General features: G+C 48.1%; 1 protein-coding gene across 3 annotated transcripts in view; it reads left to right on the forward strand.

Annotated features, from left to right (window-relative positions):
• The first annotated feature begins 1,689 nt into the window (after nt 1–1,689).
• LEP (leptin) overlaps nt 1,690–17,823 on the forward strand; it is an 18,716-nt gene continuing 2,582 nt past the window's right edge. Inside the window, exons 1-2 of one of the 3 annotated variants that reach the window (XR_002733966.1) lie at nt 1,690–1,971; nt 3,211–4,060. Coding sequence is in view for 2 of the 3 variants with exons in the window: in XM_023223502.1 (XP_023079270.1) it covers nt 17,101–17,244 (144 nt within the window). In the remaining variant the exon portion in view is untranslated. Of the gene's footprint in view, nt 1,972–3,210; nt 4,061–5,782; nt 5,805–17,072; nt 17,245–17,823 lie in introns of those variants that run through there. The other 2 variants (XM_023223502.1, XM_023223501.1) reach the window with 2 other exon arrangements.

Here is a 17,823-nt window from a genome sequence, read left to right on the forward strand (position 1 = left end):
TGTAGGGCTGGAGACTTGGGATGCCTCGGGATGTGTCAGATCACAGCTTTCTGCAGGGCTCAAGGCTTCTTGCTGCTTCTCCAGAACATCTCTCCAAATGCCTGCACAGCCCTGGGTACCTGGGTAGGGTCCAGCTCTACAAAGGATCATGGCTCGAGTCCTTCTGCTCCAATGGGAAAGATCAACCAACTGAGAGAAAGAGCATGCCGCCCAGAGGGGGAGCTGGTTGCCATCGACCTCTTGGCTGTCATTTGTTTCTTCAGGGTTTCCAGGCTGGCTTCCAACTGAGGATGTAAGAGGCTGTTACCAAGTCTGGGCAGATCAGCACAAACATATTAACAGGGGTTATCTCAGCGTGGTGTGATGAGGGATGACTTTTTCTCATGGCTTTGCTTCTCTGCCTTTTCTAGTTTTCTGCAATGCACATGATTATTTGGGCAATTAAATAATTACAGGGAGGGGAAAGTCACTGTTCTTGCTCTGTCCCTTGCAGGACTCTTTTACCACACTTATATGGGCTGCTAAGCTCCAATGCGCCCTCTATTGCATGTGGCTTCCACCGAGCTCTTTCTGATCTTCACTCCAGCAAATTCCCTTCTCTACTCTGTCCTTTCCACACCCTTCACTATGTACTGATCTGCTCAAAACCTTGCAGATTACAAAATGTTTCACTGGCCCGAGCCTGCCTGATTTCATAAGAAGTCATCTTTTGTGTCCTTGCAGAGTGTGCCTGGATCATGTCCCTATCCTTGGTCCCTTACCTGGACTGTAGCCCCAGTTAACTGCTGAATACCAGCAACCATGTTCACATGAAGCATCTTAGTCCCACCCACTCCTTCTGTGTCTCTACCAGCAGCATTGAGCTGTAGATGGGAAAGTGTATGGAAATATGACTGCTTTTTCCCTAGGGCAAAGAGGATTGGTGTTCTTTCTTCAAAATTTCTTTTGAATCTGTCTTTTCTGTCTCACCACTATGCCTCACTCATGCTCCTGAACCACTGCTGAGGTCCAGGGCTGTACCTTTCTCATTTTGGAATCTCTAGGATCTAGCATAGTACCCAGTGCACAGTATGCCCTCAATGTATGCCTCTTGGTTCAATGAATGAATGCGTGAACAAATGGGCAAATAAGCAAGTTTTAATAATTTGTCACCTTGATTTTTATTTCTTGTAATCCTTCCTGTATTTCTTACAATCCTTGTTTTATTCCTTGCAATCCTTCCTATATGTCTCCGCCAGTTGAATCTTCCAAAATGGTGACTCGATCACACGAATCTCCTCTAGTGCCTTTAATGGCTCCCACTGTCTGCAAAGGCCTTTCAAAACCCAGCCCCTTGTTACCTTTCTTTGCAAGGATTTTATCTCCCACTCCCCGAAGCTCCGTTCCAGCTGACCTGGCCCCTCTGTATCCTTTCCTGCCCTTGTTGAGTTGCCTTTTTCTCTGTGTAGCCACTTAGCTGCCTGTGCTGGTGCTTGCTGCTGGCTAAGCTTGTCGTAAGTTCAGTGTGGCACCCTTTCCCGCGATGGGCTGATTACAGTAAGGTCCCAATCTGGTGGTGCCTCCCTCTGTTGCTGGGTTGGGTAATCTCCCAGTTACTCTGGGTTTGACCATGTGACTTGCTTTGGTCAACAAGAAACAGGATGTTAGCAGAGACTTGAAAAGTGCTTGCTCATTCTGGCTTGCCATCTTTTGATGCTCTTGGGAATCCAGCAGCTGTCACCATTAAACAAGCCCAGGCTAGACCAGTTACCCTCATCATCTTAGCTATCAGGCATGAGTCAGGCCATAGTGCTGGACCCACAGAATTATGAGCTAAATAAGTAGTGTTGGGTTAAGTCACTAAGTTTTAGGCATAGTGTGTTATGTAGCTCACAAACATATAAGACTGTGTGTTTTTTGACTGGAGGAAGAGATGCCATAAAGACCACCTTTTGAAACTTCTCAAATACTGCCATTGATGTGCTGATGGAGGTATGAAAACATCCACTAAAATCTGTGGTTTATTTATTTTTCATTATTTTGTTTAAGGAGGTCTATAGTGGAAGAGGGAGATATTTGGGGAAATTTGGTATAGACTAGCTTTCATGATGTAAGGGAGTTATTTTTGTGTGATAATGGCCCTACAGTTACACAGAAATTCTTCCTTATTTTTTGGGAAGCACAAAAGTAGGGATAAAATGTCATGATGTGTGCAATATGCTTTAAAATATTTTTGCCAAAATAATTAATGAAGCAAATATGGAAAATACTAACTGTTAAATCAAGGTATTGGGTATATTGCAGTTCATTATGTTATTGCACACTTTTCTGTGTGTTTAAAATTTTCATTTAAAAATATGTTTTAAAAATGAAAAACTTTGAGCTAGACACCAGGTTATGAGCTAGGAGCATAGCAATGACCAAATAGACCCCTACCAACTCAAAGAATGCATATTCTTTGGGAAACGTGTTTCCATTAGAAAATCTCAAATGCAATGCGACTGGGGTCTCCAGGACCTGTGTGAGCCTGGCTTTTCCTGTTCCCTCCACATCATCACTGCAGGTGTATTTTCCCGTTTTAAACATTTACTCTCCCAGTGGCCTTGCACCTCGAGGAATCCCTATATAATGGTACATGAATATAACACATAACAAAAATCATCTGTATGGTGTGTGTTGTTCCTGGGGTTCAATTCAGCAAATTTTTCCTGGGCACCCCTGTGTTCTTGGCACTGGAAAAGTACCAGGACTTAAATAGTAGATGGCCCAATCCCTGTCCTCTTAAAACCTAGGGGAGGAGATGGAACGGGTCACCCAACCCAGACTGAGAGACAGGAATTAGCTGCAAGGGTAACCAGGACAAGCTTCTTTAATGATGGAGAGACCCTAGTGGAATGGGGAGATTCTTCTGGGAGAAGCGATGGATGTGTAGTTGGGCATCCCCACAGAGGGACTGGAAAGAAAAAAGAACTGGAGGAACCAATGTGCAATGTATGTGTGTGTTTCCTGGTTCAAGGACTGGCAAACTTTCTCTAAAGGGCCAGATAGAAAACATTTTAGGCTTTGTAAGCCAAGGCAAAATCGAGGATATTACATGGGTACTCATACAGCAAGAATAAACAATTTCCACAATTTTTACTGACAGAATTCAAAACTTTATAGACACAGAAATGTAAATTTCCTGTAATTTTCACATGAGAACTATTCTTCTTTTGTTTTGTTTTGAGACAGGGCTGTACTAATCCTCCCGCCTCAGACTCCCTAAGTGCTGAGATGTTGCAGGAAGTCAGGGACCCCAAACAGAGGGACTGGCTGGAGCCGTGGCAGAGGAACATGAATCGTGAAGATTTCTTTTTAATATGGACATTTGTCAGTTCCCAAATAATACTTTTATAATTTTATATGCCTGTCTTTACTTTAATCTCTTAATCCTGTTATCTTCATAAGCTAAGGATGTATGTCACCTCAGGACCACTGTGATAATTGTGTTAACTGTACAAATTGATTGTAAAACATGTGTGTTTGAACAATATGAACTCAGTACACCTTGAAAAAGAGCAGAATAACAGCAATTTTTAGGGAACAAGGGAAGACAACCATAAAGTCTGACTGCCTGTGGGATCAGGCAAAAAGAGCCATATTTTTCTTCTTGCAGAGAGCCTATAAATGGACGTGCAAGTAGGAGAGATATCACTAAATTCTTTTCCTAGCAAGGAATATTAATATCAATACCCTGGGAAAGGAATGCATTCCTGCGGGGAGGTCTATAAACTGCCACTCTGGGAACGTCTGTCTTATGCAGTTGAGATAAGGACTGAGATACACCCTGGTCTCCTGCAGTACCCTCAGGCTTATTAGGGTGGGGAAAAACTCTGCCCTGGTAAATTTGTGGTCAGACCAGTTCTCTGCTATTGAACTTTGTTTTCTGTTGTTTAAGATGTTTATCAAGACAATACATGCACCGCTGAACACAGACCCTTATCAGTAATTCTCCTTTTTGCCCTTTGAAGTATGTGACTACTCCCTGTTCTTAGACTCCCTCCCCTTTTGAAATCCTTAATAAAAAACTTGCTGGTTTGAGGCTTAGGTGGGCATCACAGTCCACAGTGATATGTGATGTCACCCCAGGCAGCCCAGCTGTAAATTCCTCTTTGTACTCTTTCTCTTTATTTCTCAGCTGGCTGACACTTATGGAAAATAGAAAGAACCTACATTGAAATATTGGGGGTGGGTTCCCCCAATATCTGGAGCCCAACGTGAGATACTGAGATTACAAGCATGAGCCACTGTATCCGGCCTCTTCTTTCGATTTTTTTTTTCAAACTTTTACAAATGTAAAAACCATTCTCAGCTTCTGGGCAGTACCAAACCCGGCAGTGGCAGGTTTGGTTCACTGACATCATTTGCACTTCCCTGCTTTACATGATGGGTTGGTTCTTTTGTTTTTGTTTTTGTTTTGTTTTGTTTTTTGTTTGTTTGTTTGTTTGAGACGGAGTTTCACTCTTGTTGCTCAGGCTGTAGTGCAATGGTCTGATCTGGGCTCACTGCAACCTCCTCCCAGGTTCAAGCCATTCTCCTGCCTCAGCCTCCCAAGTAGCTGGGACTACAGGCACTTGCCACCACACCTGGCTAATTTTGTATTTTTAGTAGAGATGAGGTTTCACCATGTTGGCCAGGCTGGTCTGGAACTCCCGACCTCAGGTGATCCACCCACCTCGGCCTCCCAAAGTGCTGGGATTACTGGCGTGAGCTACCACGCCCTGCTGGGTTGGTTCTTAATGGAGAGGTTTGTTTTTGGAGCTGCTCTGGGCAGTGGGTACCAGAATAGGCCTGGGGTCCCAGCCCATCGCTATTCCTTACCAGCTGCAGATTCTAAGGGAAGTCATTTAACCTCCCTGGAGCTTAGTTTCCTCATCCCTGAAGCCCAAGGATAAAACAAAACAAAACAAACGAACCCATCACTTAAAGCGGGGAACTGCAAACGATGCAGGTGAACCAAGCCTGCCACCCCGTTCACAGGTTATGATGAGGAAAACGTGGCTACATCTGGGACCACCCCGGCAACCCACTTTGTACACAGGAAATACGGGGTTGAGGATGGAGACCCACAGTGCGTCCAGAGCGTCCCCAAAGGCCGCAGTGCCCGCCTGGGGCCCTCCAGAGAGCACGCACTCCCTGGGGTGCCAACCAGAGACAACTCGCCCTGAGGCTTGGAACTCGATTCTCCGCGTGCCAGAGAAGGGGTTAGACTGCAGAACCCCCAACCCCCCATTCTGGGTGGGGGCACCTGGCGCAGGCCGGCCGCTCCCTCTAACACTGGGCTTCCCGGGCTTCCAGGGCCCTCGGGGCTGAGTCCTGGTTCGCTCCCACCCCGAAGCCGCGTACGGGCCAGCGAGGGCGCCACCGGATGCCCCAGCCCGCTCCGCGGAGCCCCTCACAGTCACCCCCGCCCCGGCCGCGCCCCGCGCGGCTCGAAGCACCTTCCCGAGGGGCCGATCCTTGCGCCATAGTCGCGCCAGAGCCTCTGGCGGGACATCGAGGACTTCTCGCTCCTGCTGGCCAACCCCAAATTTTTGGGAGGTACCCGAGGGTGCGCGCGTGGCTCCTGGCGAGCCGAGGCCCTCCCTCGAGGCCCCGCGAGGCGCACACTGCGGGCCCGGGGCTCGCAGCCGCCCCGCACGTCGCTACCCTGAGGGGCGGGGCGGAAGCTGGCGTTTCGAGTGCCCCGGGGCCTGCAGGGCAGTTGCGCAAGTTGTGATGGGCCGCTATAAGAGGGGCGGGCAGGCATGGAGCCCTGGAGGAATCGCGGAGCCAGCGACTGCAAGGTAAGGCCCCTGCGCGCTCCTTCCTCCTTCTCTGCTGGTCTTTCTTGGCAGGCCACAGCGCCCCACCCCACTCTGGATCCCGGGGAAACTGAGTCAGGAGGGATGGCTTAGTTCTGGACTATGATAGCTTTGTACCGAGTTCTAGCCAGAGAGAAGGCTACTGGGATTGGGGGAGCGTTGGATTCGCTGCTGGACTGTGCCGGTGCCCAGAAGGCAGGACTCTGACCTTGCAGAACCAGCCAGGTCTCTGGGAGACTGTCAGACCCACCAACCTCTTGGCATTCGCAGAGCTAAGATGCACTGGAAATTGCCTTGGGCACATCCCCAAAGATCAGGGTGTCCCACCCCGGTCTGGAGGAGATAAACTTGGGAGTAGGAGGGACGCAGATGCAAGTGATCAGTCTCAGACCTAGGCATTGCCTTGCTCTGCGAGTAGGAGTTCAGGCTTCATTTTCCAGGGAAGTTCCTGACTTCTGAATGGGAGAAGCTGTATAAGGCCAATGCCTAGGAGGAAGGCAATGATGAGTAGAGGTGGGGGGAAACAAGTGTCAGGAAGACTCAAAAATCTTCCAGAGAAATTGTGCAGGGTCTCACCAGATCTGTCCTCAAAGCCATGCAAATTGCCTTCTTTGCAATGCATACAATGAGGTGTGGCTGGGGTTCAGAACTGGTTATTAGCGAACTTCGAGCCAGGACTACTAAATACGCGCTGTTGGCCCACCAGACTCACCTATAGCCTTCCTTCAGTCTGCGCTTGGTTTGGATTTCACTGTGGGTGCCGTCGCCTTTACACTCCTGTTTCTATAGTTTAAAGATGGTGAGGCCGGGCGCGGTGCTCAAGCCTGTAATCCCAGCACTTTGGGAGGCCGAGACGGGCGGATCACGAGGTCAGGAGATCGAGACCATCCTGGCTAACACGGTGAAACCCCGTCTCTACTAAAAATACAAAAACTAGCCGGGCGAGGTGGCGGGCGCTTGTAGTCCCAGCTACTCGGGAGGCTGAGGCAGGAGAATGGCCTAAACCCAGGAGGCGGAGCTTGAAGTGAGCTGAGATCCGGCCACTGCACTCCAGTCCGGGGGACAGAGTGAGACTCCGCCTCAAAAAAAAAAAAAAAAAAAAATGATGGTGGTGTTTTGGGAGAGTGACTCCTTAAATACAGTTAGGTCCAAGTGAGACAAGTAGCCTGGCTGTCATTTCAGAATAGCAACTTGGAAGAGGTGATTAATTTCTGTTGGAAGGGTGATCTTTGGGGAGGTGGGCGAAGAGCAGAGACTTGGTGATACCCTTCCAGGAGCAGAAGCTCTCTTCCTTTGCAGTGCAGAATGACCTCTGGCAGCTGGAGTTGTGTTTGTTCTGTAGGATTCTGAGCTGGGCCATGGGAAGCTGGAACTGGGGAGTGTTCCCAATCTCTTTCCTATTAGGATTGTCTGCAGAACCAAATATGGAGGCTTCTAGCAACGTGAGTGCTCCTGTTCTAATGCCCTTAGAAACAAGGCCACACTGATCATCTCTCTCACTTAGGCAGGGAGACAAAGCAAGAGACAAGCAGCGGATGCTTTCAGGTTCTTTCCCTTCCCAAGCAGTTGTGGACATTGGGCTGAGGGGAACTTTTCCATGTTGGCTAAAGGAGCATCCTCCTCATATTTTGTACATTTTATACCCAAAATAACTCTTCTTGGTATTTGGGGAAATATTTTCCTCCCCCTCCATTCCAGGAAATGGCTCCAAGTGCCAAGGACAGAGCCAGGGAATTTGCAATGAATTCCTGCCCGTCAGCCCCAGGCAGATGCCTCACGCATCTGAGTGGCCCATGCAGAGCGCGGAGGTGGCCACCACGGAACCTGGGTCAATGTCCCACCCCCACTTAGAACCCCCAGGGGCGTGGGAGCCAAGGAGAGAAGAGGGGCTCCAGGAAGGTAGAGTCCTTGTGTCTTGTGCATCTGTGAATAGCACTGGTGTGATTTAAAGGAAAATTGAGCCAAATTCTCTGGCAGTCAGTTACCCCATCCCCACCGGGGTAGGAGTCTGGCAGCTGCAGCTCCATTCTGGCCAGTCGGCAGAAAGTCTTGAAATTCTTTGTCCACACACTTGTCTCAGAGAAACAGAGAGGTTGTTTCTGCTTAAAAACAACACACTTGGTGTCTGGGCTCACAGACTCCTTTGCACTTATTCCACATGTGACGGCTGATGTGCCTTGTTGCTTAGCAGACAGCATGCTACTGTCTTTCCTGCTCAGTTTTTTAGCTCTCTGGAATGAAATCTATAATCAATGCCCATGCCCATATCTACATTTCACTAATACCATAGGAGATTTAGTCTCTATCTGGGTGTACATTACATTTGCTCTGGGGTGCTCCAGGCTGGGGGAGTTGCCAAAGAAGAGAAGAGAAACCGCAGAGAAGATGGGAGGGCAGAGCAGGGGTCTCTGAGAAGGGCAGGGGTCCCAGAGTGCAGGAGCAGGAGCCAGGCTCACGAATGGGTCCATGGGAGGGAGTACCTAGGGATGACAGTCAAGATGGAGCAGAGCTTAGGAAGCTGAAGGGAATCCTGGCCCACCTGCGTGCTAGAGGGCACATAGGAAGTGCAGGAAGCAGACCAAGGTCCCCAAGAAAGGGAGACTTGGACACTGAAGCATTTTCTGTCTTTATTAAGACAACTTCATAAGAATTCCTGCTGGGCCAAAGTGAATTCTAGGATGTGACTTTAGGATGGGAGCAAGTGAACCATTGAGGAGGTAGGTTACCCTGGTTAGCCAATGCAGATCGAGAATGGGAAATCTTTCATTTATTCATGCAACAAATATTTAATGAAGTCTTGCTGTGTTCCAGGCTTGTGGTAGATGCTGGAACAGGTACACGTGTCATTAACTGATCAGGGCAGCCTCTCCTTCTGAGTCTCGCTGGACCTTCAGATGCCCCTCACACAGAGCTCGAGGGAGCCTCAAAAACTGATCAGAGGCCAGGCACCATGACTCACGCCTATAATCCCAGCACTTTGGGAGGCCAAGGCAGGTGGATCACTGGAGCCCAGGAGTTCGAGACCAGCCGGGGCAACATGGCAAAACCCCATCTTTATAAACAAAAATAAACAAAAATTAACTGGATGTGGTGGTGCACACCTGTAGTCCTAGCTACTCGGGAGGCTGAAAGGTGGGAGAATTGCTTGAGCCCTGGAAGTCGGGGCTCCAGTGAGCCTTGATCACACCACTGCACTCCAGCCTGAGTGACAGAGCAAGACCCTGACACACACACACACAAGATTAGAGCTAACACAGGAGTAGAAACCTATCTCTCTCTCTGATGAGATCAGATCTTTCTGATGAACAGAAAGAATGTAACCTCCGTACTCACACCCTGTCTGAGGGTTACATATGTTAGCACAATTTCTCAAATGAGGCTTTTGGTTGCAAACAAGAGAAAATCGCTCATGCTGGCCCTGTGTTTTTCAAATTGTGTATTGTGATCAACGTTTGAAAAAAGAGCCGAGACTCTCAAGAGTGCATTACCCATGGTAAGGGTGAATTTTATTTCTTGACACTTATTTCTCTTACATGTATCTATCTATGTCTCAAATGAAAAATAGATCTATAAAGTTGAAAGCTATCCAAGTGAGTATAAGAAAAGAGTATCTCACCATGAAGGCTAAGGACGGGGAGAGCCACCAGGCCTCAGGAGGACCCAGGAACCACAAAGATGGCTAGGAAGGAGCACAGGTGGTGACCATACTCCGGCTCTCAGTGGCTATGTGGGCTCTGGTCTCTCTCAGCTGTCCCATGCACATGAGGCCAAATGTGGCTACCCTAGAGCTTCTGAGCCCTCAACAGAGATGAACTGGACTTTCTGCAGCCCCACTCTAAGCTCCTAAGAGAGCAGTTGATTGACCCAATCAGGGTCAGGAGAAGGAATGGAGGAGAAAAGGGAGGAGAGAAGAGCCTCTTCATCTCTTGCTTACCACTGGTAGTTGTAGCCAAGGGGGCTGGAGTGTAAATGCAAACATGGCCACCAAGGGTTGTGTATGTGTGTGTGTGTGTCTGTGTGTGTGTGCCTTGGGTAGGTTAGATCTCCCAGCAGGTCCCTACTAAACAGACTTAAGTCCCCCAAATTTTAGCTCTCCAGCCTCACACACTCCACCCCTCTACCATATTGAATTCTCCCAAACCAACCATGGCTTTCCCCAACTCCGGAGCTTGGCCCGGAATGCCCTGCTTCCCCTCTTTTCCCTGGGGAATGCCTGTCCTTCAGGCCTCAATTCACATACTGCCTCCCTTTCAAAGCTTTCCTCCTATCCCTAAAGTCCCTCTTCCTCTTTGTTCTTTGGGTTCTGTGCGGTTCTGTGCTTCTTCCCTCATAAGCTCCACCAGGTTGTGTTAAAATGAGTTGTTCAAGCTTCTGTCTGTTCCACTAGATTCTGACCAACTTGGAGAACCAAGATCCAAACTTTACTGTCTTTATTTCCTCCTTTGTTCTTTCCTCATCCCCAAGTCCCTTCCAACTTGGAGTTGGAAGAAAGGAAGTTATGAAGAAAGGAAGGAAGGAAGGAAGGAAGGGTAGGAGGGAAGAACAGGAGGGGGTCCCATGGGAGAATGTGTATAGGGAGAGGACTCAGACTAGCTAAAACTTTTCCCTCATAATTAATAGTAAATACCATGTTACCTGAATTTAATTCACAGTAGCATACCAAAGACTCGCTTTGTTCTTCCCATTGCTGTTATCAGAAGGCTGTGGGCAGGCCTGATTTTGTCTCAGGAGGCCCTCCAGCCTGGATCTAGAGAGCAGCAGACATCTCTGCCCATCTCAACTCCCACTTTGACACTGAGGTCCCCAGGATGGAGGGTCTGCCTCTATCTGCCTTGTGCCCTGCAATGGCAGGAAGATGATGGAGCTCAGGTCTAGAGGCTACGAGCTTCTTAGGGAGATAGGAGGTGGAGGGTGGGGTAGGGGCCCTGCACACAACCGCCAAGTGGGGATGGGGTTGAGGGCCCACCCAAGGACGAGTAATAGTGAGGCCGGCGCAGAGGACCCAGGTGGAGGCAGACAGCAGAATTTGTGGTGGGGTGGATGGCACATTATATAAGCCTCTCTTGCTGCCCTGTTTACTGAGATTGTTTCATTATCTTTTTTGGCTTTTGTTTTTAAGAGATGGGGTCTCACTCTGTCATGCTGACTGGAGTGCAGTGTGATCATAACTCACTGCAGCCTCGACATCCTGGGCTCAAGCAAACCTCCCACCTTGGCCTCCCCAGTAGCTAGGACCACAAGCATTTGCCACCACACCCAGCTAATTTTTAATTTTTTTTTTTTTTGAGATAGGGTCTTGCTGTGTTGCCCAGGCTGGTCTTGAACTCCTGGGCTCAAGCGATCCTCCTGCCTTGGCCTCCCAAAGTCCTGGATTATAGGCTGAGCCACCGCACATTTCATCCGTGCAGCCCCAGGGGTTCCACGTTCTACTTTTTCTCATTTCTTCTCCAGGGCACCTATGGCTAGGGATGAGGGTAGAAGATGAGGCAGCAGGGCCTTGATTAAAGGGGAAGGAAGGCAGCCTGTGGAGAAGGTGGCCCAGGGAGTGCAGAGAGGAGCGGGCTGTGAGGGAGACAGCAGAGTGCAGGCTGTGTCCCAAATGAGCACACCGCCCACTGCGAGCCCACCACCTGCCTAGAGACCCCTCTCCTCTCCGGGATCTGCTTCAGCAGCTCTCACAGGAAAGAATGATGCTGTATCAACATTTCATCAGCTCATCTTTTAACTCTAAGAAAATGGCAGCTCCGGCTGGGCGCGGTGGCTCAAGCCTGTAATCCCAGCACTTTGAGAGGCCGAGACGGGTGGATCACGAGGTCAGGAGATCGAGACCATCCTGGCTAACACGGTGAAACCCCGTCTCTACTAAAAAAAAATACAAAAAAACTAGCAGGGCGATGTGGTGGGCGCCTGTAGTCCCAGCTACTCCGGAGGCTGAGGCAGGAGAATGGCATGAACCTGGGAGGCGGAGCTTGCAGTGAGCTGAGATCCGGTCACTGCACTCCAGTCCGGGCGACAGAGCGAGACTCCGCCTCAAAAAAAAAAAAAAAAAAAAAAAAGAAAATGGCAGCTCCTAAATGTTCAAAACTGCTTTGGAAACTTCTGGAGAGAGGTTTTACAGCTCAAGCAGACAGCTGACCGCGGCCTTTCTTCCACCCCAACCCATGCTCTCCCCATGCTTTCCTGCCACAGTTGCAGCGGGCCCTTGGGTCCTAAATTTGCAGCCATTTGTCTCTGAGCTCAGACTTCCAATTCCCAGAGGCAGCTGGACAGGCTCACCAACATGTCCAGCCAGTACTAGGACATCAGCAGGAGCCCAGCCACCTCTTTCCAAAACCTGTCCTCATGTCTCTCCTAGTTTCCATCTCCATCCTTCTAGTCAGCCAGGCTGAAAACACTTGCTCCTCAGGGTGCAGAAGGAAAAGCTTTGTCTCCATACCTGGTGCTCACTGTCCCTGCAATCCCAGCCCAAGCCCTCCCCCACTCCTCATCCTGGTGTCAGCTGGAAGCCACCATCTCCTAAACCCACCTGTGTTCTTCTGCCTCTGCCAGGGCTGCCCTCTCCTCCACCTTCACAAACTCAATTCCTACCCATTCTCAGGTCCCTTATCAAATGCCACCTCCTCCATGATGCCTCCCTGATTCCTCTGCTGGAAATAATGGTGATGACAGCTAAGGCGTTGCGGTTGGCTATATGCCAGGCAAGGAGTTAGCACTTTACCTGCTTTATCTCATTTCAGCCACATAACAGCGACAGGTGGCATTATGATTCATATCATCCCCATCTGATAGCCAGGAAAACTGAGTCCCAGAGAGGTTAGCCACTTTTCTAGGGCCCTGTGCTCTGATTCAAGCATAGCTCTGAGAAACTCTAGCATTCCTCAGTTTGAGCATCATGACTTTCTTTGCTGAGTCACCCAAGGTATTTCTTCTGTTTAAATGTTCTTCCTTGGCCGGGCGCATTGGCTCAGGCCCGATGCGGTGGCTCACACCTGTAATCTCAACACTTTGGGAGGTCGAGGTGGGCAGATCATCTGAGATCAGGAGTTCAAGACCAGCCTGGCCAACATGGTGAAACCTGTCTCTATTAAAAATACAAAAAAATGAGGCCAGGCATGGTGACTCACACCTGTAATCCCAGCACTTTGGGAGGCTGAGGCAGGTGGATCATCTGAGATCAGGAGTTTGAAACCAGCCTGGCCAACATGGTGAAACCCCATCTCTACTAAAAATACAAAAAATTAGCTGGACATGGTTGCAGATGCCTGTAATCCCAGCTACTTGGGAGGCTGAGGCAGGAGAATGGCTTGAACCTGGGAGGCAGAGGTTGCCGTGATCCGAGATTGCACCATTGCACTCCAGCCTGGGCAACAAGAGGGAAACATAGTATAAAAAAAAAAAAAAAAAAAAAAAATTAGCCGGGCCTGGTGGTGCATGCCTGTAATCACAGCTACTCAGGAGGATGAAGCAAGAGAATTGCTTGAACCCAGGAGGCAGAGATTACAGTGAGCTGAGATCACACCACTGCACTCCAGCCTAGGTAAAGAACAAGACTCCATCTCAAAAATAAATAAATAAAAATAAATGTTCTTCCTTGCATTGAAGTTACATATGTAAATTCCCAAACCAGTTGCTTAAGGGCACAGTTTTGTTCTTTACTTATATTTTTAACAAATATCTTATGTAAATAGTTGACAAAATCAAATACTGTGTATGCTACCTAGGCTTCCCTGGGAAAGCCATCAGCCTCTGCCCCATCCCTTCCCACTCCTGATTCCACTTTCCTGTGGTTCCATATCTTTTTCATGTCTGTTTCTGGCCTGCAGTTGGTGATCAATACATGTTAGCCGCCAACCATCAACCCTATATTGAGTAATTATGGGGTGTCAGGCACTATGCTCAATGAAGTTGTATTAGGTTTGTACAAAAGTAATTGTGGTTTTTAAGAGTAATGGCAAAAACAGCAGTTACTTTTGCACTATTTGCTACCTTGAATTATCCCTCCTCTCCTTGTCCCTAAACCCTGCTCCTCCTCCTCCCAGTCCTTCTTCCTTCCCTTTTTGGGCCATGGCCAGGCCCCACCCAGGTACTAAGACTCAGGTGAACCAAGGAAGACTTAATGCCCACTCTTTTCTGATGCCCATGTTGGCATGCGTTAAGTCGGTTAACATTAAGTTTGGCTGCATTTAGCAGAGACCCAAAAGAACAGTGGCTTTTAAAAGGCAGAGGTTATGTCTCTCACACACACCCAGCACAAGTCCAGAGATAGGTAGTCCAAGACCAGCATGGCATCTCAGCTCCATGAACCTCAGGAACCGAGCTCTTGTAGCTCTCTGCCCTGCTGTTGATAAGGTGAGGCCTTCATCCTCCTGGTTCAAGATGGTGCTAGAACGTTGGCTATCATATCTACAGTCCAGGCATCAGAATGGAGCAAGGGATGAAAAAGGAAGAGATGAAGGCACACGGCAGGTTCCTGAGAGCTGGCACAGGACACTTCTGCTTATATTTCACTGGCCAGAATTTAGTCACAGGGCCACACCTAGTTGGGAGACTCTGAGACGTAAAGTAGTTATTCTAGATGGCCATATCCCTACCTAAGACTTGGAGTTTTCTATGACTGGGGAAGAATGGAAGACAAGATACTGGGAAAGACTAGCAGCCTCTACTAAAGGGGTGATCTGGTGTGTATGTGATGTGTGTATGAGCATTTGTGTTACGTGTTGTGTGTTGGTGGGGCAGATTCTTGCGAGCACTTTGCTCTCAGATGGACCTGCTACCAGTTCTCTCTGCAGACCCCCATGGGTTTCCCCTAAACCTGGCCTCTCCTATTAGGCAGCCTTACTCAGCGGCAGCTTCTCAGCTCCATGTTTTCAAGGAACCACAATTTATTTCCAGCATCCACTGAAGCATATTATCCGTGGTGATAGAGGCGGCTTATAAAACTGTTTTTCCACTTAGGTATTAGAGGATGGTCATTATATGAGAGTGACTATGACCACAGTTAATCTGGTAATAAATTCTCTTGAGTAGGAGAGTGTCATCAACATGTGAATCTTAGAAAAGGAGGCAAGCTGATCTTGTGCAGCATGGGGAAGACCCAGAGACACCAGCACCCTGTTGAGATAGCCCGTGGGAGGCAGTGGGCCAAATACTTGATTCACAGTTGGCTACAGGTAGTGTTGCCCAGCATTTCAAGCCCTGCCTGGTAATTATAATAATTTACTCCCCTCACCCTGCTCTGGACATGCACATGATGGCCAGGGGCTTCACAGGTTCATCTCATTTACCCTTTTGAGCCAGGTGGTGGTGTTAGCTCCATTTTGCTGAAAGGAAAGGACGCTTTAAGGAAGCAATTTTCCCAGAGACACAAAGCTAACAAGAGTGGAGCCTGAGCTGGAGCCTCGGAGCCTCATCACTACACCCGCCCATCTCTGCTAGAGTTTCATGAAATCGTATTGGGGATGAGCACTACTTAACTCTGTTACACAGACATTTGGTGTATTACTCAGGTAACAAGTAGTTAATAGAGGAAGTTTTACTTTTTTAAGACATAAATTTGCCTTTTCCCAAATTACTTGGTACATAGTACTTTTCATGTTTGAAGTTGAGATGGGGGTACAATACCATAGCTTCATTCCAGAGCAGGGTATTCATTTCCAAATGCCATGTTCCCAGCAGATGCCCTTGACTGGAAATTGGGGTGTGATTTGGGCTTTTCCTTAAATCTTTGAGGGGCTGGAGGGGTGGGTGGCTTGCATTCCTGCTCTCTGGATCTGAATCCTGACTCTGTCATGGACCTGTTTGACTTTGGACAAGTTGACTCCTCTTCCTGAGCCCCATATTTTTCTCTTCTGTAAAATTCAGATTAAAAAACCATGGCTTTGATCAAACATTATAAATAATATATAGACAGACTGCTTGTTTTTATTGTATTGCCAGAAATGAAACCTACTAATATTGCCATCTATGGACAGAAAATGTATTACCTGTTTTCATCAAGACCCAGACGACGAAGAACACAAAAAGCAGAGATTAACTTTACTACCATCTCCAGAACCTTCATCCTAATATTTACTTACATTTTATTATTATTTCAGGCTCATGCACATATACTTAGCATGGATCATTGGCCACAGACTCGCATACATTTAACTTTATTACCTTTTGCCTCATGTATCTCATTAAAACTTTGCTGCTTAATCAAGGATCTGCGTATTATTTTAAGTTTAGAATTCACAGTTCCAAGACTTTGGAAGTTTCAAGCGTTCTGGGTGAATGTGTTATGCTCTCTCCCACCGCCATGTCTTTATGCCCCCTGATTTCTCAGCTACTATGGCAACCACTTTCTACTCTTAGTAGCCTATATTCAGTCCAATCCCCAGGTCAGGAGACACTTCTTCCAGGGAGCCCCCTGTGCGCTCTGGTGGTATCTCGTACCTGCCCTTTTTGCAAAGCTCTTTCCTCCTGGCTTAGAATGGCCCATTGACTTGTTTCCTTCTCCTATTAAACTGTAAGCCACTCGAGGGTAGAGAGCATCTGTAGTTCAATATTGCATCCTCGGTGCTGAGCGCTGTGTCTGACATATTATTTAGAAGGTCAGTAAGTGCTAGTGGGATTCAGGCTCCCAGTGGGTGGGAGAGAAAGGAAGTAAGGAAGCAAGTGGTAAAGGACATCACAGAGTATCAGCAGGCTGCTGTGAGGGAGAAATGCAGAGGACGGGTGACTAGCATAATCGCTAATGATAGGGTAATGATAGAGCACATTTCACAACACTGTCAAGCCCTTTCACATGCATTATCTAATTTGATCCTCATAAAAGCCTAGAGATAGGTATATTACAGGGATGAAGGTGGAGTATTTTGTGGTTATGTGATATGCTTAAAATTCTGCAGTGAGTAAATGACTGGGTTCAAACCAGGCCTTAAAAATCTGTTCTTTTTCCCTTGAAGCACGCAATGAAATCTACATCATCCCTACCATGTCCATTTGATCACACCCTGGCCTCACAGATCTGTGGTCTACAGGATACCTCATGGTGGTTTTATTGACTAGACAATAATCCTCTTCCTAAGAGGGTGTATTTCATTAATACATAGGTAGATAATGAATTGTCTTTGACTTTGAGGGGATGGTAACCAGGGCAAAAAGCAAAGCTGATTTTCATCCCCATCCAGTAATGTGGTTGGTAATGGGTCAGATGGATGTATTCTGAGATACCAGCTCCTTGCAATGTGTGGTTCCTTCTGTTTTCAGGCCCAAGAAGCACATCCTGGGAAGGAAAATGTACTGGAAACCCCTGTGCGGATTCTTGTGGCTTTGGCCCTATCTGTTCTACATCCAAGCTATGCCCATCCAGAAAGTCCAAAGTGACACCAAAACCCTCATCAAGACAATTGTCACCAGGATCAATGACATTTCACACACGGTAAGGAGAGTCTGCGGGGACAAAGTGGAACTGCAGCCAGCCTAGCACTGGTTCCTGATGGGCCTGGACCCAGATAGTCCAAGAAACATTTATTGAATGCCTCCTGAATGCCAGGCACCTACTGGAAGCTGAGAAGGATTTGAAAGCACAGGGCTCCACTCTTTCTGGTTGTTTCGTTTGGCCCCTCTACCTGCTGGGATTCCATGGGTGAGTGGTTCTAATTCTAAACCACCCCAGGAACATTTGACTTTGCTACATGTTTCCATTTAAAAAATCATAGGATTGGCCGGGCGCGGTGGCTCAAGCCTGTAATCCCAGCACTTTGGGAGGCCGAGACGGGCGGATCACGAGGTCAGGAGATCGAGACCATCCTGGCTAACACGGTGAAACCCTGTCTCTACTAAAAAAATACAAAAAACGAGCCGGGCGAGGTGGCGGGCGCCTGTAGTCCCAGCTACTCCGGAGGCTGAGGCCGGAGAATGGCGTAAACCCGGGAGGCAGAGCTTGCAGTGAGCTGAGAGCCGGCCACTGTACTCCAGCCTGGGCGACAGAGCGAGACTCCGTCTCAAAAAAAAAAAA

Source organism: Piliocolobus tephrosceles, chromosome 8, assembly GCF_002776525.5.
Source record: "Piliocolobus tephrosceles isolate RC106 chromosome 8, ASM277652v3, whole genome shotgun sequence".
Lineage (NCBI taxonomy): Eukaryota > Metazoa > Chordata > Mammalia > Primates > Cercopithecidae > Piliocolobus > Piliocolobus tephrosceles.